Source organism: Centruroides sculpturatus, unplaced genomic scaffold, assembly GCF_000671375.1.
Source record: "Centruroides sculpturatus isolate CEXI.00-Female unplaced genomic scaffold, Cexi_2.0 scaffold654, whole genome shotgun sequence".
NCBI lineage: Eukaryota > Metazoa > Arthropoda > Arachnida > Scorpiones > Buthidae > Centruroides > Centruroides sculpturatus.
In genome coordinates, this window is record NW_019384883.1 from 58158 (window position 1) to 85872 (window position 27715).

The window sequence follows — 27715 nt, forward strand, 5'->3', positions numbered from 1 at the left end:
TAAATAAAACTCTGCGGAATAAAATATATAGATTATTTACTTATCGTAATTCTTATAAATATATTGATAAATTATCTGATATTGTAAAAAGCTACAATAATAGTTTTCATAGAAGTATCGGTATGTCTCCATCGGAAATTACATCTTTGCATCACAGTGTGATTTTTGAAAAGCTCTATGGCAGGAGTGGCCAACTTTTGTGTACATAAGATCTACTTTTTATCTTAAAAATGTGTCGCGATCGACTTCTTGTCGTAGGTATAGTCTAAGTGGTGAGGGGGTGTGAAATACATACTATGTTTAGATAGGTAAGAAAAGCCACGATTTAATTTAAAACGTGAAGGAAAGGTACTTACATTTTAAACAGAAGAAAAATTGAAACTCAACGTTGTCACTTTCGGGGACCACCACTTCACCCTTCTTCTCTCTACCGTGTCCCGACCTACTCTCTCTGTTTCTTTTTTTTTTTCGGTTTTATGACCCTTTGTCTACATTTCTTATTCCCCTTTTACAACTGTACGCAAATGGATTGCACATGGATTGCACTCTCTCAGATGCGGTTTTGTCTCTGACAAAACCGCATCTGAGAGAGAACGAGGAGGTCCAATATTACTACAGTTGTGTTTGTGCGTTATGTTCATGCGTTGCGTTCGGTTACAACTTACAAGTGTAACACATTAAGTCAAGACATTGCAAGCGATCGACCAAAATTAGTTTTGCGATCGACCGGTCAATTGCGAATCGACTTGTTGGCCACCCCTGCTCTACTGTATATACACAGTCTTGCATTTTTACTAGTTATGTTTTTTTGTTTGTGGAGGTTAAAAAATCTGTCTAATGTCAATTGCTTTTCTCTCTTCTTCAGGATTTTTGAAAGTAATTAATAGCATTGTAATTGTAGAGATCCCCAAGACTATTATTCTCAACCTGGTTTGTATGCCATTCTAAGACCTTCTTGACATCCCCACTTCTTCAAAAGATGTTTAATTAATAGCGGATATAGGCATTAATCCTCTTTTTCATAATAAAACATATCTCGCCGAGTTTCTTGGTGTTCTTCATTCAAGAGTTCTTGACATTCTTCTTCATCATATCCGTTTTTAAGTTTCATTATGAGCTCTTCAATGTTCTTTATTTCTCAGATGTGATATTTGTTACTCCTTTAGATGCTTGAGTCTTCTTGATTGTACTGTGTCTTTCTTAGATAAGATTGAACTGTGCCCTACTGTAGATTTGTTCAAGCCATACTGCCCAGCAACATCTTCTGCCCACTCTCTACCTTTGCTATTATCTTTCAAAAATAAAATCCAACACAAAACTTAACGATGCCCACTCAACAGTCTTGCGAATACTATGAAAGAATTTTCTGTCAGAAAAATAAAAGGCTGGAATTACAAGGGAGAGTTTCAAAGTTCAGAAAAATACTATCCAATCAGTATCAACCGGATTGAGTGTTGATGTTGACATCTCTTGCGCACCAAAAAATTTCAAATTGTTACCTGAAGACAAGGGAAAATCAATTGGCATTTGCTATTTTCAGTGCTTTTTTTTTATGTTTGTTCAATGAGGTGTTCGTTGTCCGATCATAAAAATCTTTTGCGAAAGTGTTCCTTATCTGATTTGTTCTTTAACCGATCACCCACTGTATATATCTAATAAGTCTTAAATTGATCATTACAAAAAGTTATATTAATTCTAGAAAATAAATTATTCATTATATTAATATTTCACACAAAATAAAGTGTATATTATTTTGTATACATACATGTTTAAAAGTATTTGTAAAGTAAAAAAGGACTATTGTATTTTTATGTATGTAACCTGCAGTGACATACACCCACATAAAATATTAAGTAAAATCTTTCCATAATCTGCCCACTGTATCTGTGCCTATGGAACAGCTGGTGTTTCATAGGTGCTAGTCCATAATTGTAATTTAAAATTAGCATATAACAGACCCTGAAATTCCTTTCAAACTGATTTTTAAATACATATAACTATCAGTTATACGAGTACATATGAAAATATGGTAAATTATGTGATTTTTACTTGCATTCAGACAAGAGTTCGAAAATTAATAACACAAATTAATTCATTCTATGCAAAAATTTTAAATTTGTTAAAATAATATATTGTTTGTTATTTATAATTAATTTGATCAGTTTAGTAATTTTGTTTTTATTTAAAATATATTACAGTATTCTCCACAAACAAACTATAGCCAGTTGATTTAACAGCCAAATATTTTCTATGATCAATTAAAAATATATTTTATTTACTATATTTTAAAGATAACTGTATTATGAATAAGTATGTTATTGAATTTTATATTATGATTATTGTCTTATAAACTAACATTTAATATAGAAATTTACAGATTAACCACCTAAAAATTTTTTCTAGGAAAAACACTGTTATAACAATGAGTGTTGGTCTTCTTTACAGAATATTAATTTTATATATCATGTAACTTTTTATGCCTCAATGTTGTAGATATATGAAAATAAGTATTTCAATAATTTTTGATGATACAGTCAACTGTTGATGTAGTGCCCTTCTAAATACCATCCTTATGAATACTTGTGATTGGATCTTCTCCATAAATATTATATAGAGCAACCTTTATTATCTTTGAATTATTATGTTTGCGATTGCTCTACCAGTTTACAAAGTTTGAATTGAATTATTAAATGTGTGGTTTTTACATTGCAAATAACATTATCACCAAACTACCTAACCTTCACTTTCAAATTTAAACTTGTCTGTAGATCTCACTAATACAGTCGACCCCCCCCATAACACAGGTTCCTATAGGTCGGATTCCTATATCATGGCGAAAAAATTGTGACAGTATTCGTACAAATGTGCTAAAAAGAACTTGTATAATTCGGTAAAATGTCATCGCCGACTCGTGTCGCGACAGGATTGGTCGAATCTAGACCAATAGTGGATATTGTACAAACCGTTAGGATTGGTCGAATCTAGACCAATAGTGGATATTGTACAAACCGTTGAGTTTAAACGAACAGCAGACCTACTAGAAACCATTTATTGTTTAACGTCCATAAAAATTATATTTATATTAATGATGTCTCCAAAGTTCAGCGAATTTTTCGCAGAAAAATAACTTATCAGAAAACACACACCTGCCGTTTGATGCACTGCTTTGTGACGAAAACAAGCTTAAGCAATGACTTCGTCGAACGGTGCACACTCGGTAAGTAATTCCACAATTTTTTGTTTATAGCATAGTTTATACGGATTATTCCCAAAAAATTATACGTATTTTGGAAATGTTGAGTCGAATTAGTCTATAATCAATTAATTTTATGGAAGAAACCTTTCAAACAGCCATAGTCCGTAAACTGCATACATGCTGGGCTGTGATTGGCTGGCCTCATAGAAAATGGATTCATAAAAACCGGAACGTATCTACCATGTTATAGGGGGGTTGACTGTATATATCAATGATTCCTAAAATAGACCACTTAAACTGCATCACAGATCCAGTGGCCATGTATGCTCCCATACTCTTCTTAAGCTGTAAAAATTATCTTATATTCATGCCAAAAGACTTTATCTATTTAAAAACATAATGTAAAAGGTAAGTAGTGCATAAAAATATTCTTTACTTTGATTAAACAGCTTAGCTCTGTTTTAGAGAAATGACTAGGTTAATCTGCAGATCATTTGGTACGTGATCATAGGCCATCACTTGTCCATGCACTATACTGTGAGATGTACTGACATATATATATGTGTGTTAGCCTACTATGAAAGACCGATATCTGGCAAATGTCAAGATTCTCTGGTGAATGTCAGCATTCACACGATCGTTTCGTGTATGTATGAAATATTTGCTAAATATCATTATTTCTCACTTACACCAGCAAATGTCGATATTCAGCTTGCACTGATGGTGAATGTTGAATAAAAATGCTTTTATTACGTTAAGACAAAAATAAAACTTTTTAATATGTCAAAATAGGAGAAAGCTTAAGTAACAGCAAATGTAAATAAACTGTTGAACCTAAAATGAACAGTACGTTCTTAATCAGAAAAGAAAAACAACTTAAACTGTTATGACACTTTGAATTTCACAAGAGTTCCTTGCTTTTACAACTGCATTTATTTGTGGAACACTTCTTTTTGCAATGACAGCATGTATACCCTTGCCCTCCACTTTTCGAATTATCGGCAGCTGCTTCTCTCAGCGATAATTCTTGAGAAGAAATCTCATCTATGGAAAGTAACTTTTCTTTACAAATAAGTAACTGATTGTGGGTATAAAACTACTTGAGGGTACCTTTTTTTGTTCACTAATTTATAAAAATAGGAGTCTTCTATTCCAACAACAACTGCCAGCACATTTTGGGCATCTGTATGGCCACGGTTGACATCAGGGACTTGTATTCGTATGGTATCACCAATTTGAGCAGGAGGAAATTTTCTTTTTGAGGTTTGTAACATTTTCGTTGCTTTCAGTAGAAGATTCTCTTTCGTGGCCGCTCTTTTTATAGAAATAAATTTGTGTTCAGTCAGGGCTTGACATGAAGATGTGGTGGGTTGCATCTCCTCTTCAATATTTTCCTTTGGAATATGGTATTCATTATGGCCGCTGCTCAAATTTCCTTCAAAAGTATTAACAATTTCTTCGAGCTGTTCTTCGATTTCAGTATTTGTAATTTGTTTGCCTGGCAAAGATAATACTATACCTCTTTTTGGTTTAATGCTAAACATGGCTTCATAAGGACTTTGGCATATTCCTTCGTGATATGTAGTGTTCTTGGCAAATTGTACAAAGAGCAAACCATCTGACCATTTATTTGTATCATTATCATTCATCCATGCAGTTAACATATTCTGTATATCCTGATTGGCCCTTTCAACTGAGCCTTCTGTTTGACTATTAGGAGGCTTTCCATGAACTATCTTAACATCTTTCCACATAGTACATAGTTCAGATATGACTTGATTACAGAATTCCGTACCATTATCTGAATGCAATATAGCTGGGGCACCAAATGTTAAAAATATTTGAAGAAGGTGATATGCTACTTCTTCAGCTGTCTTAGTTTTCAAAGGTAGTAGGTGGACAAATTTTGTTAAATGATCTTGATACACCATTATGCACTTATATTTGCCATCCTTGTGTGACTACAGGTCTATCAGATCAACTTGACATCTTGAGTTTAACTCCGAACTGACCATTGGTTTCACAACAATACTTTTTTAGGTGCACTATGTTTCATTTGACACTGTTTACATAAATTTAAATACAACATTACAACTTCATGTGTAATGTTTTTGTATTTAAATTGTAATTCTTTAAGCATATGTATTCTTCCTTCATGGCCTGTTCTGCTGTGAGTTTCATATAGTCAGGGATGCACAACCTTTTGTGAAGAAGGGCCAAATTAGGATTAAGTTTGCTGACTGGGGGGGGCGGACCTCCAAGCGATTAATGCGATGGCTGAGATTGTATGCTGGTGGCAATCTTCTTGATGTCTGGTGTAATGGCAGATGTTGAAACAACCAGCAGATTTTCCAAATTCTCGTTGGTTAACCTGTTCTGTATTTTGCACTTGTTTAAATTCATAATGATGTATCTGACAGTTCTTTGTAGAATGTGAGGAGATTAGAATTTTTGAACTGTGATTTCAATTCATCACTGCACTGGATGTCTATCAACTCAAGTTGGACATCTGGAGGGGCATCTTCCACTTTCACATCAAATGGAGTTGAAAAAAGTTGCAGGTAGATCTTGTATTTCTGGAATTCACCAAACCTCTCATTGAATGATGTAAGGAGGGTGTTAACTTGGTCAGAGTAATCCATCTTCATATGTGGGTATTTCTCTTTCATGGCCTTGCAATGTGGAAAGTGTGTAAAGTTCTCTGATTGCATGTGGGACTTGAAAAGTGATAGTTTGGTCATAAATGCATTGATGTTACTTGTCAACTGAGAAACAAGTTGCATCTTTCCCTGCAATCTCAAATTAAGGTCGTTTAGATAAGCAGTAATGTCAGCAAGGAAAGCTAAATCACACTGCCATCTTTGTCCCTCCAAATTCCTTGTAGTGTTCCCCCGTTCTTTGAGGAAAGTGATAATAGGCCCCAATAGCTCCACAAATCTCTTGAGGACTGTTGCCTTGCTCAGCCAACGAACTTCAGTATACGTGGGCAGGTCAGCATAATCAGCATCTATTTCTTCAAGAAATGATGTGAAGAGTCGATGGTTGAGTCCATGACGGCGGATTAAGTTCACAGTATCATATACATCTTTCAGCAGACGTTCAAATCCCAGCTTCTTTGCACAAAGTTGCTGTTGGTGAATTATGCAATGATACTGGACTAACTCCTTTTGCCTGTCCCCAAGGTGGTTTTTCAGCAAGGTGACCATGCCATTCTCACATCCAACCATAGATGGTGCTCCATCGGTGGCAATGCTGGATAGCTTGTCAAAGTCCAGTGCTGATTTGTTGCAAACGCTCAATAAACTAGTAAATAAGTCAGCACCAGTTGTATGTCCAGAAAGTGATGCCATGCCAAGAAATTCTTCATTCACAATAAAATCTAGTGAAACACTTCTAATAAACACAATCACTTGTGCTGTTGATGATATGTCAGTGGATTCTTCCACAGCCAAAGAAAAATAAGCACAGTTTGCAACTAAAATATTAAGTTGGCCAGAAATGTCTGATGCAATTTGCGAGATTCTTTGTTGTATCGTCATGTGGTTAAGACTGATTGTTTGAAAACACTGTCTTCTCAGGACACATCTCACTTGCGATGATAAGACACTTTTTTATCATATCGCCATCTGTGAAAGGTTTCCCATTCTTGGCTATTAAAGCAGATATTTCTAGGCTGGCTTCAACAGCCGCATCCAATTCTCCAGATTGTTTCTTGAACACATTTTGTTGGCTGATTAGTGATCGTCGTAACGATTCGATTTTCCGTTTGCGTTCCGTACCTTGCAGAAGGAAATCCTTGTGTTGGCTTTCATGATGTCGCTTCAGGTTGAATTCTTTTGGCACTGCTATTGTTCCATTGCACAAAAGGCAAATAATGCTGTTGTTCTGTTGCACAAAACAGTACTTGTTAGTCCACACTTCCACTTCTTGAAACTGATGATTCTCGCGATTGACCTTGCGTTTAATGCCCGGCGCCATACTGTTCACTCTGCAAAACAATGTCTCATTGTGCCGAAAATTCTGAGGCCCGCAACAAATCATGTTTGAGATAAGGCAAGCTAGACTACCACGTGCTTTGTTCTGTATCCACTCTGACCAAAGACTAAAGAGGCGGGGACAGAAGACTATTACGCACACGTGGCCAGGCAGGTCTTAATTCGTTCGACCCCTGTCCGGGCGTCTCCACCATTTCTCAGAATTTGTGAGTCAGATCGTCAACATGCCAGGTGCAGGACACTAATCCATCATAAATGTGGTTACCATTCTTACCTAAATTATATTTATGGCCCGTCAGTTTTACCCCCGTGTTCAGAAATGAATCAAAAGTGATTAACACAGTGCAGTGGAAAATCTGAATATTTTAAATATAATTATTAAAATTGCGATATCTCGTTTCAAATTGGCGCTAGAATCAATCTGTTTTTTGTTTTCTGTCACAAATATATCACAGTTTACGACTGTTAAATTTCAAATAAAATAAAAATTAAAAATAATAATTTAATTTTAAATTTACGAAAAAAAGAATGTAAAAATAAAAGTAAATAAAAAGTTCCAATTAATTTACTACTTAAATAACCTAAATATATCTGTTTTCTTTCAAACAAAAGAAACCGCAGCTTTCTAGCTACACGGAATCATTTTACAACCCTCTTTGTTGACAAGTTTATGGCTTGACGCAGTTTGTAATAATTATTAAATCCAAAATATTTTAGTGCAAACGGCTTCCTTTTAGTCATAATGACTCTATTCCAACTACAGTATTAATTTTCTTGGTCCAACTTAATAATAATAAATTTGATGCGAAAAATTTTTTTTCTATTCTCAGTCTATGGAGAGATAATTATTGTAAATTATTGGTTGTTATAGCTTTTTGTACATTTCTTTTTGAACTCTGGTTAGTTTTTTCTAGTTTGAATGACATTATGTTGACGAATAAGCGTCTTTTCAGAAAAGATTGATTCAAATTCGACAATACCAATCAGAATCTAGAATGTAAACAAATCATAAAAAATCGTTATTTTCATAGTTTTTCAGCGCTATTTTCATTTATTTTTGTTATTTGACGCTATTTAGACGAATAAGCAAGTTTTCCGAAGCATAAAATTGAAGATTTCCCGCCAAAATAGAAACTTCCTGATAACATCGGAAATGACGTTCTAACATCATTTTATTTTATTTGATTCTTCAAAAAATCGTTATAATACTATGTATTAGACTTAAAATATTCGATATCTAAACCAGAAAGTGTTAGCTAGAAATAGACTTATTTATAGAACAACCCCCCATTTCTCACTTCAGGGAAAGTTATAAAACAGTTGGGTGCTAATGACTTTGTGAAAGGGAAAAGTTCTACACTTAGAAACTTCAAAAGAAGGGATTTGGCCTGTACCGTCCGCGGGCCGCATAAACATTGATAAGGGGCCGTATGTGGCCCGTGGGCCGCAGGTTGTGCACCCCTGGTTAAACAATGGTGCAAATTTCTGTCCTTTTCACTTCTATTGGAGAGGACTGTTGTAAACTCAGCCACTAATGAAAATAGGGCAAAATTGTTAATTACAAAGTTGTAGCACATGAAAAAATATATACTGTCACTTTTTAGTGAATTCAAAAATATGTGGGATTCCAAAACAGGCTGTCCAATATGACAAATAAATAGTTTATTGCACAAAGCACAAGAGGTTGCAGTGCATCACTGCATAACACAAATGCAATGCAGTAGTTAAATGTGTGGTTTGATTTAGGTTAGCAATGATATGGATATGTTAATAATCAGATTTAACAGAAAATATCACATTCTGTTTAATGAAATAGTGCTAACCATATAAACCTAACAACATATTCATCTACTCTTCATGTTGCATTTGTGCATTTGTATTATGCAGTGATGCATGCAATCCTTTGTGTGTTGTAAAGCATTTACCTGTCATATTTGACAGCTTGTTTTGGGATCCCATTTGATTGAAATACACTAAAAGGTGACGTTACATATTTTTTCGTGTGTCACAACTTTGTAATTGACAATGTTGACAATGTAATTGACAATGTCCTATTTTCATTAGGGGCTGAAATTACAACAGCCCTCTCCAATAGAAGGACTGCAGGGTAGAATTGCACTATTGTTTAATGCATGTTCAATATTGTAGACCTTTTGCAAATGTATATTGTAATTGCCTTATTAGTTTTGAAATATATATATTACATAACCAAATGATTACCTTAAATAATTGGGCAGTATAAATATATAGATACATAACCAAATAGCCTGATTACAGAGTATTTAAGGTGATTGTTTGTTTATGTATCTATACAGGGTGTATCAGAATGACGTTTTAAAAATTTGAGGGATTGTAGAGGATGAAATTTTGAAGGTTTTGATATAAGAAACCTATAGCCGGAAATTTGAACTAAAGTGTCTACAGCGCTTTGCATGTTCTATGCAGTTGGTATGCTGAATGAAACAGCAGAATACAGTATTTATGACAAGTTTTATTGACAAAACAGTAGAGAGCAATCAAACTGTATAGTGCATCGAATCAGTGGCTGCACTACTTTAGAGTAAATGTTCAATGTGATGACCACTAACTTCATTACATAATGTGTAACGACGTACCATGTTTTGTCTGACTCTCTGTAAGATGTCAAGCTCCCCTCGCTCCCCTCTGATGATGACCTGAAGGACAACAAGCATTAAGTACACAACATCCTGTACACAGGCTCAGTTAGACCACTGTAGTTGTGTGTTTACAGTCTTTCATCCGCAGCAATAACATGACATCAATGGACGGAAGAGTAGCTACCAAAGTGAAGGGCAATCAAGCACTTCCTACTGCTGTAGACACTTTAGTTCAAATTTCCAGCTATAGGTTCCTTATATCAAAACGTTCAAAATTTCATACTCTACAATCCCCTAAATTTTTAAAACATCATTCTGATACACACCCTGTATACAGGGTGTATCAGTTAAATGTTTCAGAACTTCTCAGGGGTAGGGTGCATCCCGACAACTCGGAATCATATAGCAATGCAGGGTCCAAAATGATTTCCTGAAGCAGTGGATGGCATTGCACAAACGTTTCGAGCATTCTTGCAGGGGATCGTCATTTCACACAAGGACACAGAGTTAGTCAATATGCATTTGGTGTACAGGACTGCAGGTTGTAGTGGCCAGCCACACAGCACTTGTACGTGGAACGATATCCAATGACATGTATTCCCAGCCATAATTTCTTTGCAAGCCTGCACCAGAGGTTAGCTGTACAGCACTGCTTCAGGAAAGCATATAGCAATGCAGGGTCGGAAAGACCCTGCATTGCTATACGATTCTGAGTCATCGGGATGCACCCTGCACCTCTGAGAAGTTCTGAAACGTTTAACTGAGACACCCTGTATTTATCAGCTTTGGGATGTTTGATATACTTATTTTAATCTTGCAGATATTTATAATGGAAAATAGAAATAAATATATAAATTATTATTATTATTTTTGTTGAGGACTTTGGGATGTTTGATATACTTATCTAAATTCTTATCTAATACAGTATACCATACGCAAATAAGATTTCTAGCAAAGAGTTGAGAGAAACTTTAATAAGAAAATGGGATCAATTTTTAGATGTATCTGATCAAACCATAAGGAGGAAAACTTTAAAACAGAATGGTTAACTTTATTGCTTCTGAGTTTCAAATCACTACTAAGACACCTTTTAATTATGCATCTAGCCAGCATTACAGTGCTGTGTTATAACACTATACATTTTGTTGCTGGATGTGCCCAATAACAACAAAGAATAGCAACAAAAGCCTTTTACTACTTATTAAAAGGTAATAAAACTAATATTTTGGATACTGTAAAATTTCCAGTTATAGTAGATATATCAAGAATGTATTGCAGCTATATCAGTTCACAAGAGATAAAAATAATACATAAAAGTAAGAATAACAAAATACCAAAATTAATAATAATAATAAGTTACAAAAGATACAATGTATCTGATAACAGTGGAACCCCAGTTAATGAACATAATTCGTTCCATGAGTATGTTCGTTAACCGAAGCAATTTTTCCCTTAGAAATTAATGCAAATATAATTAATCTGTTCTAGCCGTCAGTATTTTTGTAATTTTATTCGTAAAATGGATTTTCTTTGATGAAAATATAAGAAAACGTAGTATCTATCATTACAGCAACAAATATGTAAACTTTATTTAATAAAGTAGCACTGTAAATACCTTTGTTTCTACGGAGCTTAATGCTTGGAAGAGGAATCCCCCTCCATAAAAATATCGAGTAGCACTGCATCGGGAGTTTCTTCGAGTCAAGGTCTCTTTTGATAAGGAACAAGAAAGTGGTCTAAAGTCGACTGTCTTACTCTCTTAATCAAAAGTTTTCTCAAATGCGATAGCGCATTGTTGTTCATATTGCCACTATCACTTTTCTATTTCTTGGATGCCATATTGATAAAATATATAAATCACAAAACTGAAAAAAGAAGTTTAGCACAAACACTCTGAAAAGCAATGCTTAACTCACACATGCCTAACAGCAATGAAAATTTGACACAAAAAAACTGTTGTCTGTTACCCGAGACAAATTTTTTCAAAATAAAAGTTAGTTAACCGATTTGGTCGTTAACCAGGGTGTTCGTTAACTGGGTTTCCACTGTAAATAAATAAAAATAATTTTTTAGTTCATATTTATCAAAAATAGAACATTCTGTGTTTTATTTTTTAGTATTTTTTTTCTGTTCAGTCACATTTTACAACTCCTCAATTGATATGTACTGTTGCCTGTTTCCATAAATGGCATGCCCCATATGTTTTGTATGGGTTTAAGATCAGGAACAAGCAGGTGAATCACTTATTGGCACCCCATTATTCAAGAACCACTTGTGCTCTTAGCCCTGTGCAAAGATATATTATTTTGAAAAAAATAGCTACTGCAATGCTTTCTGCATAAGATAGAAAATAATTTTTCAACATCTTTTGGAAAGCTATGGCATTCATTCAATGTATGCTTGATAAATGATAAAAGTTTCAAGATACCAGTTGAATAAGAATGTCTAGTAATGGATTGATGCAAAGAAAATAAATAGGAGAGAACTAAAGAAGAAAGAAGTGTATTCATATCTTTGGTGATTTCAGGAAATACTCAAAACTTCTTACTCGAATACTGGAAAGTATATAAATTAACACTCCTAAACCTTATAACTCCAGTAATAAACATTTAATATCAAACTAACATTTTCGACCGTACATTTGGTCTTCTTCAGGTTTAAAAACCGTTAGATTCGAACATGTGAATGCATAGAACAAAAATTCTAAAATTATTTTCAAAAAATGGAACAGTACCACCGTAATTTAAAAGAATAAAAAATACTATGATAGCAAAGTGATATGTCTAATGTACAAGGATTTTTCATATTTCCTACAAGCATTCTTGGTAATTTTAGAGAAAGGAAAAGTTGTTTGATGAATTTATAATTGCAAATTAAAATTGGCAGATAATTCACACTATTGCATAACTTGTTCCTGCTTTCAAATTGTACACAAATAATCTGCAGCTTATTTGCTCAAAATTATGATAGTTACAATTCGAATAGTATGACAAATATAGCATACTGAAATTACACTAAATGACATATTTAAATGTACTTCAATTTTATATATCTATCGATTATTGTAGGAATAAGCTATTACATTTTTAATGTTCACTTTTTCAAAAGTACTGTGTATTCTATCAGTATCATTATAAATGTGAGATAACTAAGCAATTGGTAATTTGTCACATGTATTTGAAATTACATATTAATTAATACAGTAAAACCTCGAAAACTCGGCTCTCGATAACCCGGCACTCCGGATAACTCGGCCACACCCTGGCAGGGCAAAAAAATCCTTAGTTAATTAATTTTCATTATAGACAGCTTTATAAAAGTATAAAAGCTCTCATAAAGTATTTTTCTGAGGTCTGTCTTATCAGGTAAATTACTGTACACAGTGTATTCATTANAGCTGGGGCACCAAATGTTAAAAATATTTGAAGAAGGTGATATGCTACTTCTTCAGCTGTCTTAGTTTTCAAAGGTAGTAGGTGGACAAATTTTGTTAAATGATCTTGATACACCATTATGCACTTATATTTGCCATCCTTGTGTGACTACAGGTCTATCAGATCAACTTGACATCTTGAGTTTAACTCCGAACTGACCATTGGTTTCACAACAATACTTTTTTAGGTGCACTATGTTTCATTTGACACTGTTTACATAAATTTAAATACAACATTACAACTTCATGTGTAATGTTTTTGTATTTAAATTGTAATTCTTTAAGCATATGTATTCTTCCTTCATGGCCTGTTCTGCTGTGAGTTTCATATAGTCAGGGATGCACAACCTTTTGTGAAGAAGGGCCAAATTAGGATTAAGTTTGCTGACTGGGGGGGGCGGACCTCCAAGCGATTAATGCGATGGCTGAGATTGTATGCTGGTGGCAATCTTCTTGATGTCTGGTGTAATGGCAGATGTTGAAACAACCAGCAGATTTTCCAAATTCTCGTTGGTTAACCTGTTCTGTATTTTGCACTTGTTTAAATTCATAATGATGTATCTGACAGTTCTTTGTAGAATGTGAGGAGATTAGAATTTTTGAACTGTGATTTCAATTCATCACTGCACTGGATGTCTATCAACTCAAGTTGGACATCTGGAGGGGCATCTTCCACTTTCACATCAAATGGAGTTGAAANACATATCTTTTGCAAAAGATAGAGCATGGATCTGAAGATATCGGAGACAGGTAAATTCGACTTACGTCGTTTTTCGACTTACGTCGTTTTCCTGGAACCAATTACCGACGTAAGGCGAGGTATACCTGTATATGGTTATATTCAACCTGCTTGAGGTGTTTGAGTTCTTTGAGTGTATCTGTGTAATCTGTATAGCCCTGAACACTGCTATTTTATATATGTAAGGGTCATGGGAGTTAACATTCCAAAATACATTCCATTTTATGTAGACCCGAGGAAGATCTTGTCTAGATCAAAAATGTTTGTTTTTATCATTAAACAGTACTGGAAACAGAAAAAGCTCTTAAGTTGAATGAGTTTTTTATTAGTATTATTTTCCAGTTTAATTTGGTGTGAAGTTATTTCTCCATCTCTCCTTTTGAATTATGTTTGAAAGAATGATATTACATCTAATTTATAATTGAAATTATGACATTGTCATCTATGTTAATTAAGTAAGGAACCATTGACATCTTTAACATTTTAAGCATTTAGTTTTTATAGATTTTAACTAAACACTAAGCTGAGATATATTTACAAATAAATAAAAAACTATATTAACTAATAAAAAATTAAATTTATTATTACAAATTAGACATACTATATACAATAGTTGAGAAAAAATTACAGAATAATAGTATAAAATTTGACATTTGGGAAAGTGTGTTATATTTTTATGATTAATTATATTCTACAGTCAATGTGGAAACAATTTTAATAAATTATAATAATAATGTAAGAACAGAATATAATTTAATATTAAATTTCTTCTAATTCAATGTCACGACTTGAATTAGAAAAAACAAGAAGAAGAAGACATGGTTTTGACAAATAAATTAATATTAAATGTTGAAACAGATCTCACTTTATGATATGTATAAAAATAAACAATAAATCATTTAATAAAGGGCCAAAAAAATAGATATCTAAGATTATTTCTTATTTCATTTCAAAAGAACATCATAAAAAATCTTTTGAACTTTAACTATGAATAGTAAAATATTTACGTAATGTATGTTATTAATTTAGTAGAATTACATTAATAATTTTTAAATGTTGTATTCTATTCCTAGACAGACTTGTATTTTTCTAATGGCATCCATTTTGCCAAAAAGTAATACAGTAAAACCTCTATTATCCGGACTAATTGGGGATGAAGGTAGTCCGGATAAGGAAAAATCCGGATAATCGAAACAAATACTTTAATTTGTCTATTAATGATAATACAACACGTTTTCTTTTTGATGACATATCGGTAATATTAAAAGTAAATACTGTATTTAAATCGTGATCAAATTTTTAAGAAACAAACGTTCGTATTGAATTTGGACTACTACTGACCAACGCTAACAGACTACCTATTGTTTAAAAGGCCCTCTGGTGGCGCAAGAAGACGGATTTTATAAAATAAAAAGCAGTTGAAACTGCATTTTTATGAATAAAAATTTGACAAACTATTTATCGTTTTATGACGAGTAAAATTTTTTCGTCGCGTTCGCGGCTTTTAAGTAATGCATAAACCTTCGAGGCGCGAGGCCCTTCGGACCGCGAGGCATAGGCGGTGGCCCACGTCGTCCATGCCTTACGCCGCCCTTGGTCATAGAAATGATGTAATTTGAATATAAATTATTTATAAATACGTATGTCAAGTTATATTTTTATTACTACGTAAAATATATTTAAGAGTTTACGACCACTGTGCTGGGTGAGACGTTGTTGAAACAAAAAAAGTTATGCATTCCATCACGTACATAAACAGTGTCGTAATTAGCCAAGTGCAAATCAGCAAATTCGTAAAATTTTTGTTTATTTTGAACAATCCGGATAATCGAAAATCCGGATAATGGAGGTCCGGATAATGGAGGTTCTACTGTAATTAGTAATGTAATTTATAACAGGCTATTTTTTTATTAATTGATGATGATGATAAAAGCAACAAATTCATATTTAGTTTGTGTTAATTTAATAAAAATATTCTATTGAAAAATTAGCTACCATAGACTTTGTGGTTTGAAATTCTTTCTTGGCATAGACCTTAATCATTTCATTCTTAAGTTGGGATCTTGAGGAAATCCAAACACTGAAACTTTTGGACCATTAATGTAGTTTCCTTTACAAAATAATACAGGTAATCCCCGTATAACACGGCACTTCTATAGCACGGATTCACTCTAACACAGTTTGAGAATTGGGAACATCCCCATATAACACGGTGCTTTTATAGCACGAATTCACTCTAACCTGGTTTGAGAATTGGGTAAACCCTTGTACAACATGAAATGTAATAAATTTTCACATACTTAAGTACTAATAGTTCACAAAAATAATAATTTTCGTGAACTATTAGTACTTAAGTATGTAAATTTTTTTTTCTGCCTTCTGTTGATACACATGGTCCTTCTTAAAACTTATTTTGTGTTGCCGGATCTCGACGCTTCTGATTTTGTTTTTTTTTTTTTTTTCCCAGATGTTGTTCCCTTATTCCATACTTGCTTTATTCTTCATAAGTGCTTAGCATCATGTAAGGAAATTTATAAAGAACTTTTCACTAAAAGCAAGCAATCTAAAATAACATATCTTTTGCAAAAGATAGAGCATGGATCTGAAGATAATGCAGAAAAATGCTCAGAGGATAAGGATATCTTGCCAAAAAAAAAATACCCTCGGTTAATAGTGCTTAGTGATGACAAAGAAAACATTGTTTAATTTATATTAATATGTATCACTTAAGAAAATTTTAATAAAGATATTTATCTTAATTATGAAAATATAATAGCATGTTTTTTAATTTTTTGAACCTAACCCCCCCTTTCGCACAAGTNTTAAATTAAAATTTAATTGTGATACATAATTTGTTATTTCCAAGTTTCAATGCAACAAATAACACAACAAATAGTTAGGAACATGTTTACTAACAAATATTGGTAATTTTATCTTACATTTTATCTTACATTTTATCCAAATGTATATTTAAGACAAAAAATATATAAAAATGAAAAAACTAAAAACTGGATGTATTAACTAAATTAATATCAAAAAACCTTAAATTTTCTTTTATATTTTAACATATAAAAATGTTCTTTAAAAATATAAAATCATATCCAAATAATCTTTGAAGTTTCTCAATAGATAAAATTTACCAACAATTGTATTTTATTACAATAAAAATGAGAAATTCAGTTTATCTATTGTGAAAATCACATAAACGTTATAAAATACAGTGGGTGATCGGTTAACGAACATAATCCGTTCCAAGACTTTGTTCGCTATCCAATTATGAATTTATTATAGGTTTGTATGGGAATTTGATTAATTTGTTCTGGAGACCTCAAAAATAAAAAAATATATACTTTCTATGTTTATATATATGTAATAATAAAAATACATACAGTAGAGTATCAATTATCTGACTCAATTGGGTATTGGGAANATTCGCATAACGCGGCAATTTTTTGGAACGTAACTACCGTGTTATATGGGGGTTACCTGTATATCATTTTCCTAAAACATTATATATATAGTATTTATCTTAATTATGAAAATATAATAGCATGTTTTTTAATTTTTTGAACCTAACCCCCCCTTTTCGTAATAGCTCTTTGTTTCGTATAACACGGATTTGCATAACGCGGCAATTTTTTAGAACATAACTCCTGTGTTATACGGGGATTACCTGTACACCACATTTCTGGATATTTTTATACGTTTTTCTTTCTTTCTTAGGTGGTTTCTAGAAATTATAGGTGGTCATTCGTAAACTTAGGAATGACCACCTATAATTTCTAGAAACACATAAGGACAACTATTATACTTTATTTAAGAGAAATAACTATCATTTGATTATTAGAAATCACAAACATTGCTTATCTTAACTGTAATTATGTAAAGCTTTAAGAATGATTCAAAATATAATCTAACCCAAACTATTTGAGTAAGAATTTTTTGAAAATTTTCACTCTGGAAGAACTAATTTGGATTAGGTAATTACATTTGTTGCATTTTTCAACAATTGTGTTAAGAAAGCTCTGAGAATATATGTCAGAATATTATATTATTGTTCCTTTTTTTATTAATTTTAAAATGTCAAAATATCACATATTGCTAAAAATTCTTTTATCTATTCTTAATCATAATGAATTATCAAATTTTTGTTATGGTTATTTTTAAATAATTGAAATTAAAATTTTTGTTTTAAGTGAACAATGGTATCAATTTGAGTACTTACAAATAAAGATTGAAATATGATTTAAACATATATAATCTAAGTGAAGTAAATCAAAAATAAATNTTTATGTGATAATGTGTATTAAGAAAAATTATAATAAAAATGATGATACTAGAGACATCTCTATCATCATTAAGAATTTTTAAAATTCCCTTATCTTCCAACAAGTACTTACTTTCCTTAAATATTCATAATATTCTAAAATTAAAAAAGTGGCCTTTAAGAATGCTATAAAAAACTCAATACAAAAAAACATGAGACTCAAATGCAAGAAATTAAAATTTTTGTTTTAAGTGAACAATGGTATCAATTTGAGTACTTACAAATAAAGATTGAAATATGATTTAAACATATATAATCTAAGTGAAGTAAATCAAAAATAAATGTTGAGAAACTTTAACTTCTGCTCTAGAGCTCTTGTTTTCAACCAAAAAATAATAATAATAATAGATGATAACATTTTCAATTGTGTTTAAAGACCTTCATCCAAATTTTATTAATTCAATTCATATGTCAAAGTCTGATATGTGGTAAGTATTGTTTAAGAAACTATTAAACAATTTAAAGTACAGTACATCCATTACTTATAATTTTTAGATACTTTAAAACCAGGACCTCCAAATGTTTTTGACTATCAACCTCTCTAAGGATTCCCTGATCTTTTATTAACCTCCTCCTCTATTGCTAATTTAATTAATAATAATAATAAATTAATTAAATCAGTGAGCCAATATTAATCCACACATTTTTTATCATAGAAAAGATCTACTTACAATGTGCAAATTTATAACCCTGAACTTTCATGTACTGTACGTATAACTCATTTAACTAATAATTTTAAATGAACAGTTTTCAATAGACCCAAACAGATTTTTAAATCCAAATTCAAAAATGTCTTTAAGAACCATTTTGGAAACTCTTGCCTTCAGATTTCAAATTCCATAGATTCTCCAGATATGAAAAAAATTATTATTATAATACATAAATTAGCTTTAAAACTCTTAAAATGTGTTTGTATTTGTATGTAAGTATGAGTGAATAAATATATAACAAAAATGATTACATAATAAGTTTAAAACGTATAATTATTGTTTAGTTTAAATATCAATATAAAAAACAATATTAAATAATTTTAAGCATATATTCAAAATTTTGAAAAATGTGCCACATTAAAAACTTTCAATATTTGAAAGCATGATAATTAATATCCTTCCACATTAGAAATTTTTTAAAATATTTGATATATATTATCAGTGTAAAAAACTAATTGGCTTTAACTGTGAGCTCTAGACAGGAAATTTGACTAGATTATTATCAGAATTTTACATTGGCTGAAATGTCACTACAAAATAGTTACATTTCCTCATAGAATAAGCCACAATTATTTTAATAAATAGAATTAGGTTTTGTTAGAGTTACCTTATCACAGATAATAATAATATATTAAGAGAATGTGAAAAGTAATATAAATATATATCAAGACTCTAATTAAAATGGTTTGGTATAAACAACAATTAACTATTGCGTTTGAGGTAAGTTAATTAAGTAAAATAATTTTTTGGTTTTAATGTAAATTGAAAAATATTTAAAGTTATAAAATCATAATTTTCTTATAAAATGAAAATGTAGTTATTGCATAAATTTATTCAGCCTTAAGCAGCAGAATTAAAAAACTTATGTATAGATAGATAAAATATAAACTTAATTGGTGGCTATTTATTACATTAATTTTAAGCATCAATGTGTTTTAAAATTTATATTTTTTTTATGTTTTATAGAAACAATTATAATCTATTATAAAAACTTGTTTGTGGAATCTCTTAAAACTGTAAATATTAAAATAAAATTGTTAATTCTTAAAAGGATAAACATGTTGCTACATAAATTATTGTTTTCAAATTTATAAAAATGAGTATAATCTATTTATTTTAAAACTATTTTGATTTAATTACAACTTCACTTTTTAAAATTAAATTAATTCAATTGTTTGTTTTTTTTAATTAAAGGAAGATTAGTATTATTTTTTGGAATTTTTCTGTTTTTATAACATTATGTTGATGTTGATTTCAAAAAAGTTTTTGAATTTTACATTTAATTATATATATATTTTTGCACTTACACTATTCATTTTATTTTGTATGGCATTTGAGAAAAGAAATTAATGACAAATGTCTGTAATACAAAACGACTTCTAATAACTTAACACTGTGTTGAGTAACAGACATCATTTAGTCACCAACTGAAGCAGACCTCGGTGGAGATTGAAAACGTTCGTGAAGTTTGTTACACAGCTAACACTGTTATAAAAAGGTTTCGTGGATTGTCTGTAATAACTGTAGCATGCTATTTATATAAAAAAATTTTCTGTTTATATCGTGTTAAATAATCAGAGTATTTGGAAAATGAATATATGAATTTATGCAGTTTTAATGTATTGTCATTACTAAAAGTATATTTTAATTATTTAAATATGATATAATATTGTTTTTTATTTCAAGAATTTAATTCCTGCAAATAATCATTTGTTTAAAATTAATACACTAATACATAAAACTAAAAAAACATTGAAAATAGATATACCAAATCATACTAGAAATATCTATTATTTGTGTTGTTCAAAATTTAAGTTATTTTTTTTTAATTTTTACTATGAAATAATTTTCCCATATTAAAAGTTATATTTTTAGTAAAAATAGCTTAACTTTCTCCATTTCGTATTATTTTAAAGTAAATTATTTCAAAAATTGTTTGGTAAGCCTAAATTTAAACTTTTAAATAAAAATGTTTTCACAATGAACTACTCTTCATTAGCATTTTATTTTGGAACTTAGGCAGTTTTTGAAATGATTTAATTAAGTTACCACACTAAATAATTGTATTCTGATAGCCAAATGATATTAATATCAAGAATATTTTTGAAGAAATTGGATCCTGTGGTTCAAACTTGCAAATTGTCAGCCTAGTTCACAAATCTTGTATCTCCATTATATCTCCAAAATACCTACTTTACAGAAAGCATAGTATTGCATTTGTGGCAATGAATTTTTGGAAACAAGCCTGTATGGCTCTTGTGCCCATAAACTTCAACTAATCAACTGACCAACCTAAAAAGTTGATGATGGATGATGGAATTAAATGGTTTGTGTCAGTTTTTAACCATAGAGATACAAGGTTCGTAAGCTGAATGCTGTACTAGATGAAACATTTTTTACTACTTGTTTTCAAGTTGTTGTTTACAAAATTTATTTCTGGTTACAATATTTAGGTTTGATTATTCATTTCTGGGCATAATGTTCAATAGTAACTTTTATTTATTAGAATTAAAATATTTAACTTTCTTAAAGCAAAAAGTACTATCATTAAATAATCAATTTGTCAATCAATCATCAAATCAGAAATAGTCATATCTGCATTATAAACAGTGCCATTTTCCATTTATACAATAACATATTCATAAAAAAAATAATCATTATCAACTATCAAAATTATTTTTATTTCTGGCTAACATACTTAAGATTGTTGTAGAAATGATGAATATCTTTGTTATTAATACTGTCAGCTTTTAGAGATATTTGAATTTGTCTCTACTGATTGCAAAGGGAGGCTCTGTGTAATGCCACAGGAGCATTGTTTGAGACTCTTTTGAATCCTCTGGACAAAACAAGATTTTCCCATTCATCTAAAAATAAATCATATAGAACAGTAACATACTTATAGCATGCTTCAAAACATGCATATCAGTGACATATGCGTAGATCACCTGTGCACTTGCCTTGATGGATGGATGTTATAAAGCCTAAATTGGTGTAGTTCTTAAAAAATCATGTTGAATATAATGAACATGATAAGAACCTGACTTTTGACATGGACTTTCAATTACAGGAATGTAGTCAGCTGGCCAATGTATCAACTGATTTTTCAATCACTTCTCAGTATAAGCCTGAACAGAATCTAATTCCATTTGTGTATGGCCTTTCACAAGATACTTCTATTCAATGCTCATTATTCATGGTAGCAAATTGCAAAAGTACTGTTGCTAAAGTGGAGTTTTTGTTTTGACTTTCAGAACTATTTCTCCATATGATTATCTTTTTGGAAGTTGGAGTCAAATAATTGGAAATGAAGTCTACAACAATAGATGAGTATTCATTGCTAGTCAATCCACATTTATCTTTGTGTTTTAAGTAACAGTCAACTTCTTGTTGACTGTTACTTGAAAAATTATAACAACATTGTGTAACAACAATGTAAAAGGAAAATTGTGGCATTACAGTTTTATTTTATAATACTGCCTGAAGCTTTTGATAACTATTCCAGTAGAAGAAGAATATATGATTATTGTGCCTAAACAAAAGGTCACCAGAAATATACATCGTTTGTTTTTGTTCTAAACCTTGTATTTCTGGTATTTTTGATTTTAAAGAGGCAAAACCTTTTTAAAATCAAAAACACCAGAAATACAAGTGACCATAGAGAAGGTGTCATGCTATTTTGATTGTACTGGTACTAGTTTTGCCACCTTTTCAAAATCGCTGACCCGGATAACAGGTCAGGTTTATTTGAACAGAAGTTCCTGACACATGCGCAGTGTCATTTTACAATGCAAAGAATAACGTACATGCCGGTTCTAAATCAGTTACAGTTAGGGACTGGGGACTTATGTAGGAGTAACTAAATTAAGAAAGAACAGGTACAGATAGATAACTTAACTCTATTTATCGGATATTGGAGAAACATGTATGATCATACATGCAAAAAAAAAGTTGACGACAGTTTGAGTGCCACATGTTGGCGTAAACAGACTAACATGGCAGAATTGTAGATGAGTTTCAGTGAGTGTGAGTTCTTTTGCTGTTAAAATAGTGCAAATTTATAAAAATATTTGCAAAACTTTGTTTTATCGTAATTTCACAATTTCTATGAAATTCTCAGACAAAATTAATAGTTCACCTAGACAGTGAGTCAATTCCTGGACTGTCCGGGTGGTAATACTATTTCTATTTAAATGTATCAGATTAAAGAAAACACAAAAGGATCATATATTTATGTATTATTTTTAGATCTACAAATTTTTCAAATTGTAGCCCAAAAAGTGGTTTCAAATATCTACATATGTTTGGTAATACAGTAATACCTCGACTTACACAAACTCTGAGTTATGCGATTTTCAAATCTCGTTGATTTGTCTTTTGTTTGAGTGCCACGCAACTCTCGATTACTCACTCCCCTCACACTATTGTTCAGCTTATATGTTTGGATGTGTTGCACGGAATTGACACATAGCTACAATTTATTTTGTGTTATTTATTTCTGTGTTTGTTATATCTACGGAGACTTTAGAGGCTCTATGTGGTGATTTCTTGTAACCGTGAACAAATGAAAAGACGAGATAAGATTAACAAGAACATTTATTAGTTTACATACATCCGACTTGGATTTTACACAAATTGGGAAATTATACCCTGACTTATGCGAATTCAACTTATGTGATTATCGCTTGGTCCCACCTATCGTGTAAGTTTGGGGTATTACTGTACCGATTTGGTATTACCATACATAGATATGATTCTTGCAGCAAACATGCAATTTCAAAAAATGAGCTAGCAAGTAGGAATAAAAAGTTTGGAACATTAACTTTATTATATTTTTTATTCAGTACTATATTACACTTAATGTAATAACTATTATCATACAAAAAAGATAATTATTGTACATCTGGCAAAGCTGACTTTGTCTCAACTTAACTATTGCTTCAGGGTCTATGGGTCTCCTTTTCTACTAAAACCTGTTGTACTGTACAATGGTATCTACCAATCAGAAAGCATGATCATTTGAGACAAAGTTTAACTATTTTTACAGCAAAGAGTAGGAAAGTTTTTTACAAAGAATGGAGAGAATACATAAGACAAAAACACAGCAATAAAACAATTAAAAGCTTTCTCTGGAAAAGGAGAGTGGAAGTGTACTGTTATTGTTAACATGTCATTACTCAGTGTTTCTCAAGCTGTTGTACTTTACATGATGGGACAGGTTGATGGTATAGGCAAACTTAAATTAATAAAGATTAAAACTTTGTTCAATGATGATTCTTTTTTAATAGTTTACTTCTAAGTTAATTAATTATATTTTCATTTGTATTCAAAACATGTTTTTAGATTTATTATGTTATGAATGACAGTTTATCCCAAATGTTGGTAATAAAAAATTAGGCCTACATAATTTAGTAGTCTGTAGAATTTTTTCACATATTTTGCTGGTCCTTCGGCTTAGAAAGGTTGAGAAATGCTGTCATAGATCAAATCATTTTAACTCTAACATTACTTTTTTATGAAATATTTCCCAATAAGTTTGAATCTAGTTTGTGCTACACATGAGTATTTTGGACTGCATATTTGACACAACTGGTGTTGACCATGGAATAAAGAAAGAAGTATTTTATATTATAAAAAACATGATCATATACTAACTTAACTATTAAAAGATTTATATGTTAGAATCCTATCAAAATATATTTATGACTTCAAAGTTGATTTGCAGTTTTTTATTGTAAGTGAATTACTTGTTACTCTAAAATTTATTCCATGTTTTTATACTTAGATTACATACACGAAAGTGAAACTGTATTTCTTTGATTAAATCTAGGGGTTTATTTTTAAAATATATTTATTTCCCAGAGTTTAAGGTCAGGGTTTATTACATTGCAACAGGAGACAAGTAAGTAGAAGTTGAAATACCTTAATTATTTGTATTCAGATATTGCTTAACATGGTTTTGATTAATGCACTGCATTAATTGTGGCAATGACTTTTTATATGCAGCAGAAGTTTTAATTAACGAGGCTTTAACAGCTGTTCTTTACTTAACATGGATATTTTTCTCGGCAAATAGGGTGTTAGTGAATTTGCTACTTTCTTTTATTAAAATAAAAATATTTATTGTTAACCAAAAACTTGTTCTAGAGGAGGTGATTGTTTGGTTGAGTACTGAGGCTTGATTAATGTGATTTTGATATACGTGGTAATATTGAGGAATTAATTAACCACATTAATCAAGGAATACCTGTATTTTTCAAACTGACAAAATCATTTATTGACTGTATTTCTGAGTTACAGCTAAAACATTTGAAATAATTACTGTTTTCATAGTTAACCCAATTCAACATCTTCCAATTTGGTTATTATGTTATCAGTCACATTTTCTTTGATGTCGTCATAAGAATCAAGTTTGAGATTATGATTCCTACAACTCCTGCTCAAAATCACCATCTCTTTCTAATTCAAGTTTTCTGAATTACCCTTTGACTGATAACATATGAATTCAAATGCAACTTTTCCATGCTCAATATTTTAACAATATTCATAATTTTATTTCAAAACATGTTTATGTGAAACCTTGGAATAGAAAATGCTGTCCAACTCTAGACAATTTGAAGAAAGAATTTTTGATAACCACTTTACCTGTCACTCTAAACTACATTACCCTATAAAGTGCAATACTTCAGCATGTTTTCCATGCTTTTCCCCAGGGTTTATTTGAATCCTGGGATTTAATTAAGGAGATATGGTAGTTAAATAAAATTTTATTTAATATTATGTTAATAATTTATGATAAACATATTTCAATTGCATCAAATCTCAAAATAAATTTATTTATTTATGGTTTGAAATAAAAATACCAGTAATTTGTTTAAAATGTATTTATAAATTTCTTAATATTCATAGAGACTGATTTTTTTTAAGTCTTTGTGTACATTATTTGATAATGCAACTAAAAGTGTTGAAAAATATAAGTTTAATATGTTTTCAAATTTTATTAGTTAAATTATTCATAATGACCATTTCCTGAACTAGATTATTCAATGCTAAGGTATAAAAAAAGTTGATTAATTGAAAGAGTGTAATTAAAATTTTAATAGTATTACTTTTGGAGAGCATCTTTCAATTTAAATGAAAAAACATTGTCAAAGTTTTGTATTGACATTAAGTAAATATGGAAAAATCATTAAATTTACCTTCAGTATTGTAATTTTTTATTTGTGCTACAAATTTGTTAAAAAAAGTTAAAATGTTATATATTCTATACTTTAAAACAATTTTAACTAGTATCACATATGAATAGTGAGATCCTACAATAAAAGTCAGTATTAGTAAGATTTCATTTGTGTTCATATTAGTGGGGGAAAAGTGGAATAGATGCAAAATAATTTTTGTGTTTGTGTTCAGAATTATTTTTCATAATTATTTATTTATAACTTTCTTTATCATTTAAATCCAAATGTATTAAATTTAAATTTCAAATAATATAATTTTTTTTTTTCTATAATCAGTCAAAGACAGTGAATAAACTGTATGTGCAAGATGTGTATTATTAACATTCTTGAGTGATTATAAGGAAAATTTAGAAGTGCATTTTATATTAATATTATATGTTGTTAATCAGTATTAATTAAAATTTTAACAATCTAAATATAATTAATGATTTCTATCAGATTATAAGACTAAATAATTTTGATTGTAATGGTCTCAAAATTAATAGATTCAAAAGATTAGGGAAGAAATGATTCATCCAGTCCAGATTTGAACTTACGGTTCATATATATTTATTAAATATTTTGCTGGTTACATTTAGTCTAATATTCAACTTCCATTTTATATTATAATTTTATATCTGAAATTATAGTCCATATTGACTAAGGTTTCACTTATTTCAATAAATTTTAGCCATAACAATTAAACAAATTTTATTTTCACAATATCTAGATTTTTCTCTTTAGAAATGAATTTTTAATACAGTTGACCCCCATAATACTGTTGATTATTCCGTTTTATATGAATTCCATGTTATACGAGTCACTTAGATTTTACAAATACGTGAGCCATTCATAGATCAGCAGACGTATTTGTAAAATCTAAGTGACTCATACAAAATGGAATTCATAGAAAATGGAATAATCAACAGTGTTATAGGGGGGTCAACTGTATTTTAGAAAATACAAGAAGAATTTTGTAATAGCCAACGAAAGAAGTTCTGTCAAACTCTGTTAAATTTGTAAAGAAATAGTATTTGGTATTTTTGATGTCTGTTATTAAAATAAAATTATATATATTTATAATATAAGTTATGCTCTTGGAAATAAATCTTTAGATGCAACTTGATATACTGCTACTTGATAATATTGAACAATGTTTTTTAAGTGATTAAGCATGTGCAAAAGAACAAAGGAGGTCAAGTCTTTGTTAAACTAAAAAGTCTATTCAAAATTTGTTGCATAATTTTTATTGTATTATTTTATAAATTCCATTAACTCTTGGAACAAATAGCCTAAATTAAAAATTAAATTAATGTATCTTTCCATTAGTTGTTGTTTTAAATATTAATATTTTAAAAATTGATATGATTGTATTAATAAAAGACTAGTTAAAAGAATAGTTAAAGACTGATATTGAATTTTGTAATATCAATAGTCTCACATTATGTTTTCTATTGCTTATCTATTACTAAGTAGAATT

The 27715-nt window shown here is 30.5% G+C and overlaps 1 protein-coding gene across 3 annotated transcripts in view; it reads left to right on the forward strand.

Annotated features, from left to right (window-relative positions):
* LOC111631078 (zinc transporter 2-like) overlaps positions 1 to 27715 on the forward strand; it is a 45329-nt gene that overhangs the window by 14061 nt on the left and 3553 nt on the right. Inside the window, exon 1 of one of the 3 annotated variants that reach the window (XM_023375272.1) lies at positions 19445 to 19738. The exons of the other annotated variants lie outside the window; for them this stretch is intronic. Coding sequence (XP_023231040.1) covers positions 19700 to 19738 — 39 coding nt within the window. The 5' untranslated portion in view covers positions 19445 to 19699. Of the gene's footprint in view, positions 1 to 19444; positions 19739 to 27715 lie in introns of those variants that run through there. 3 annotated transcript variants of the gene reach the window in all.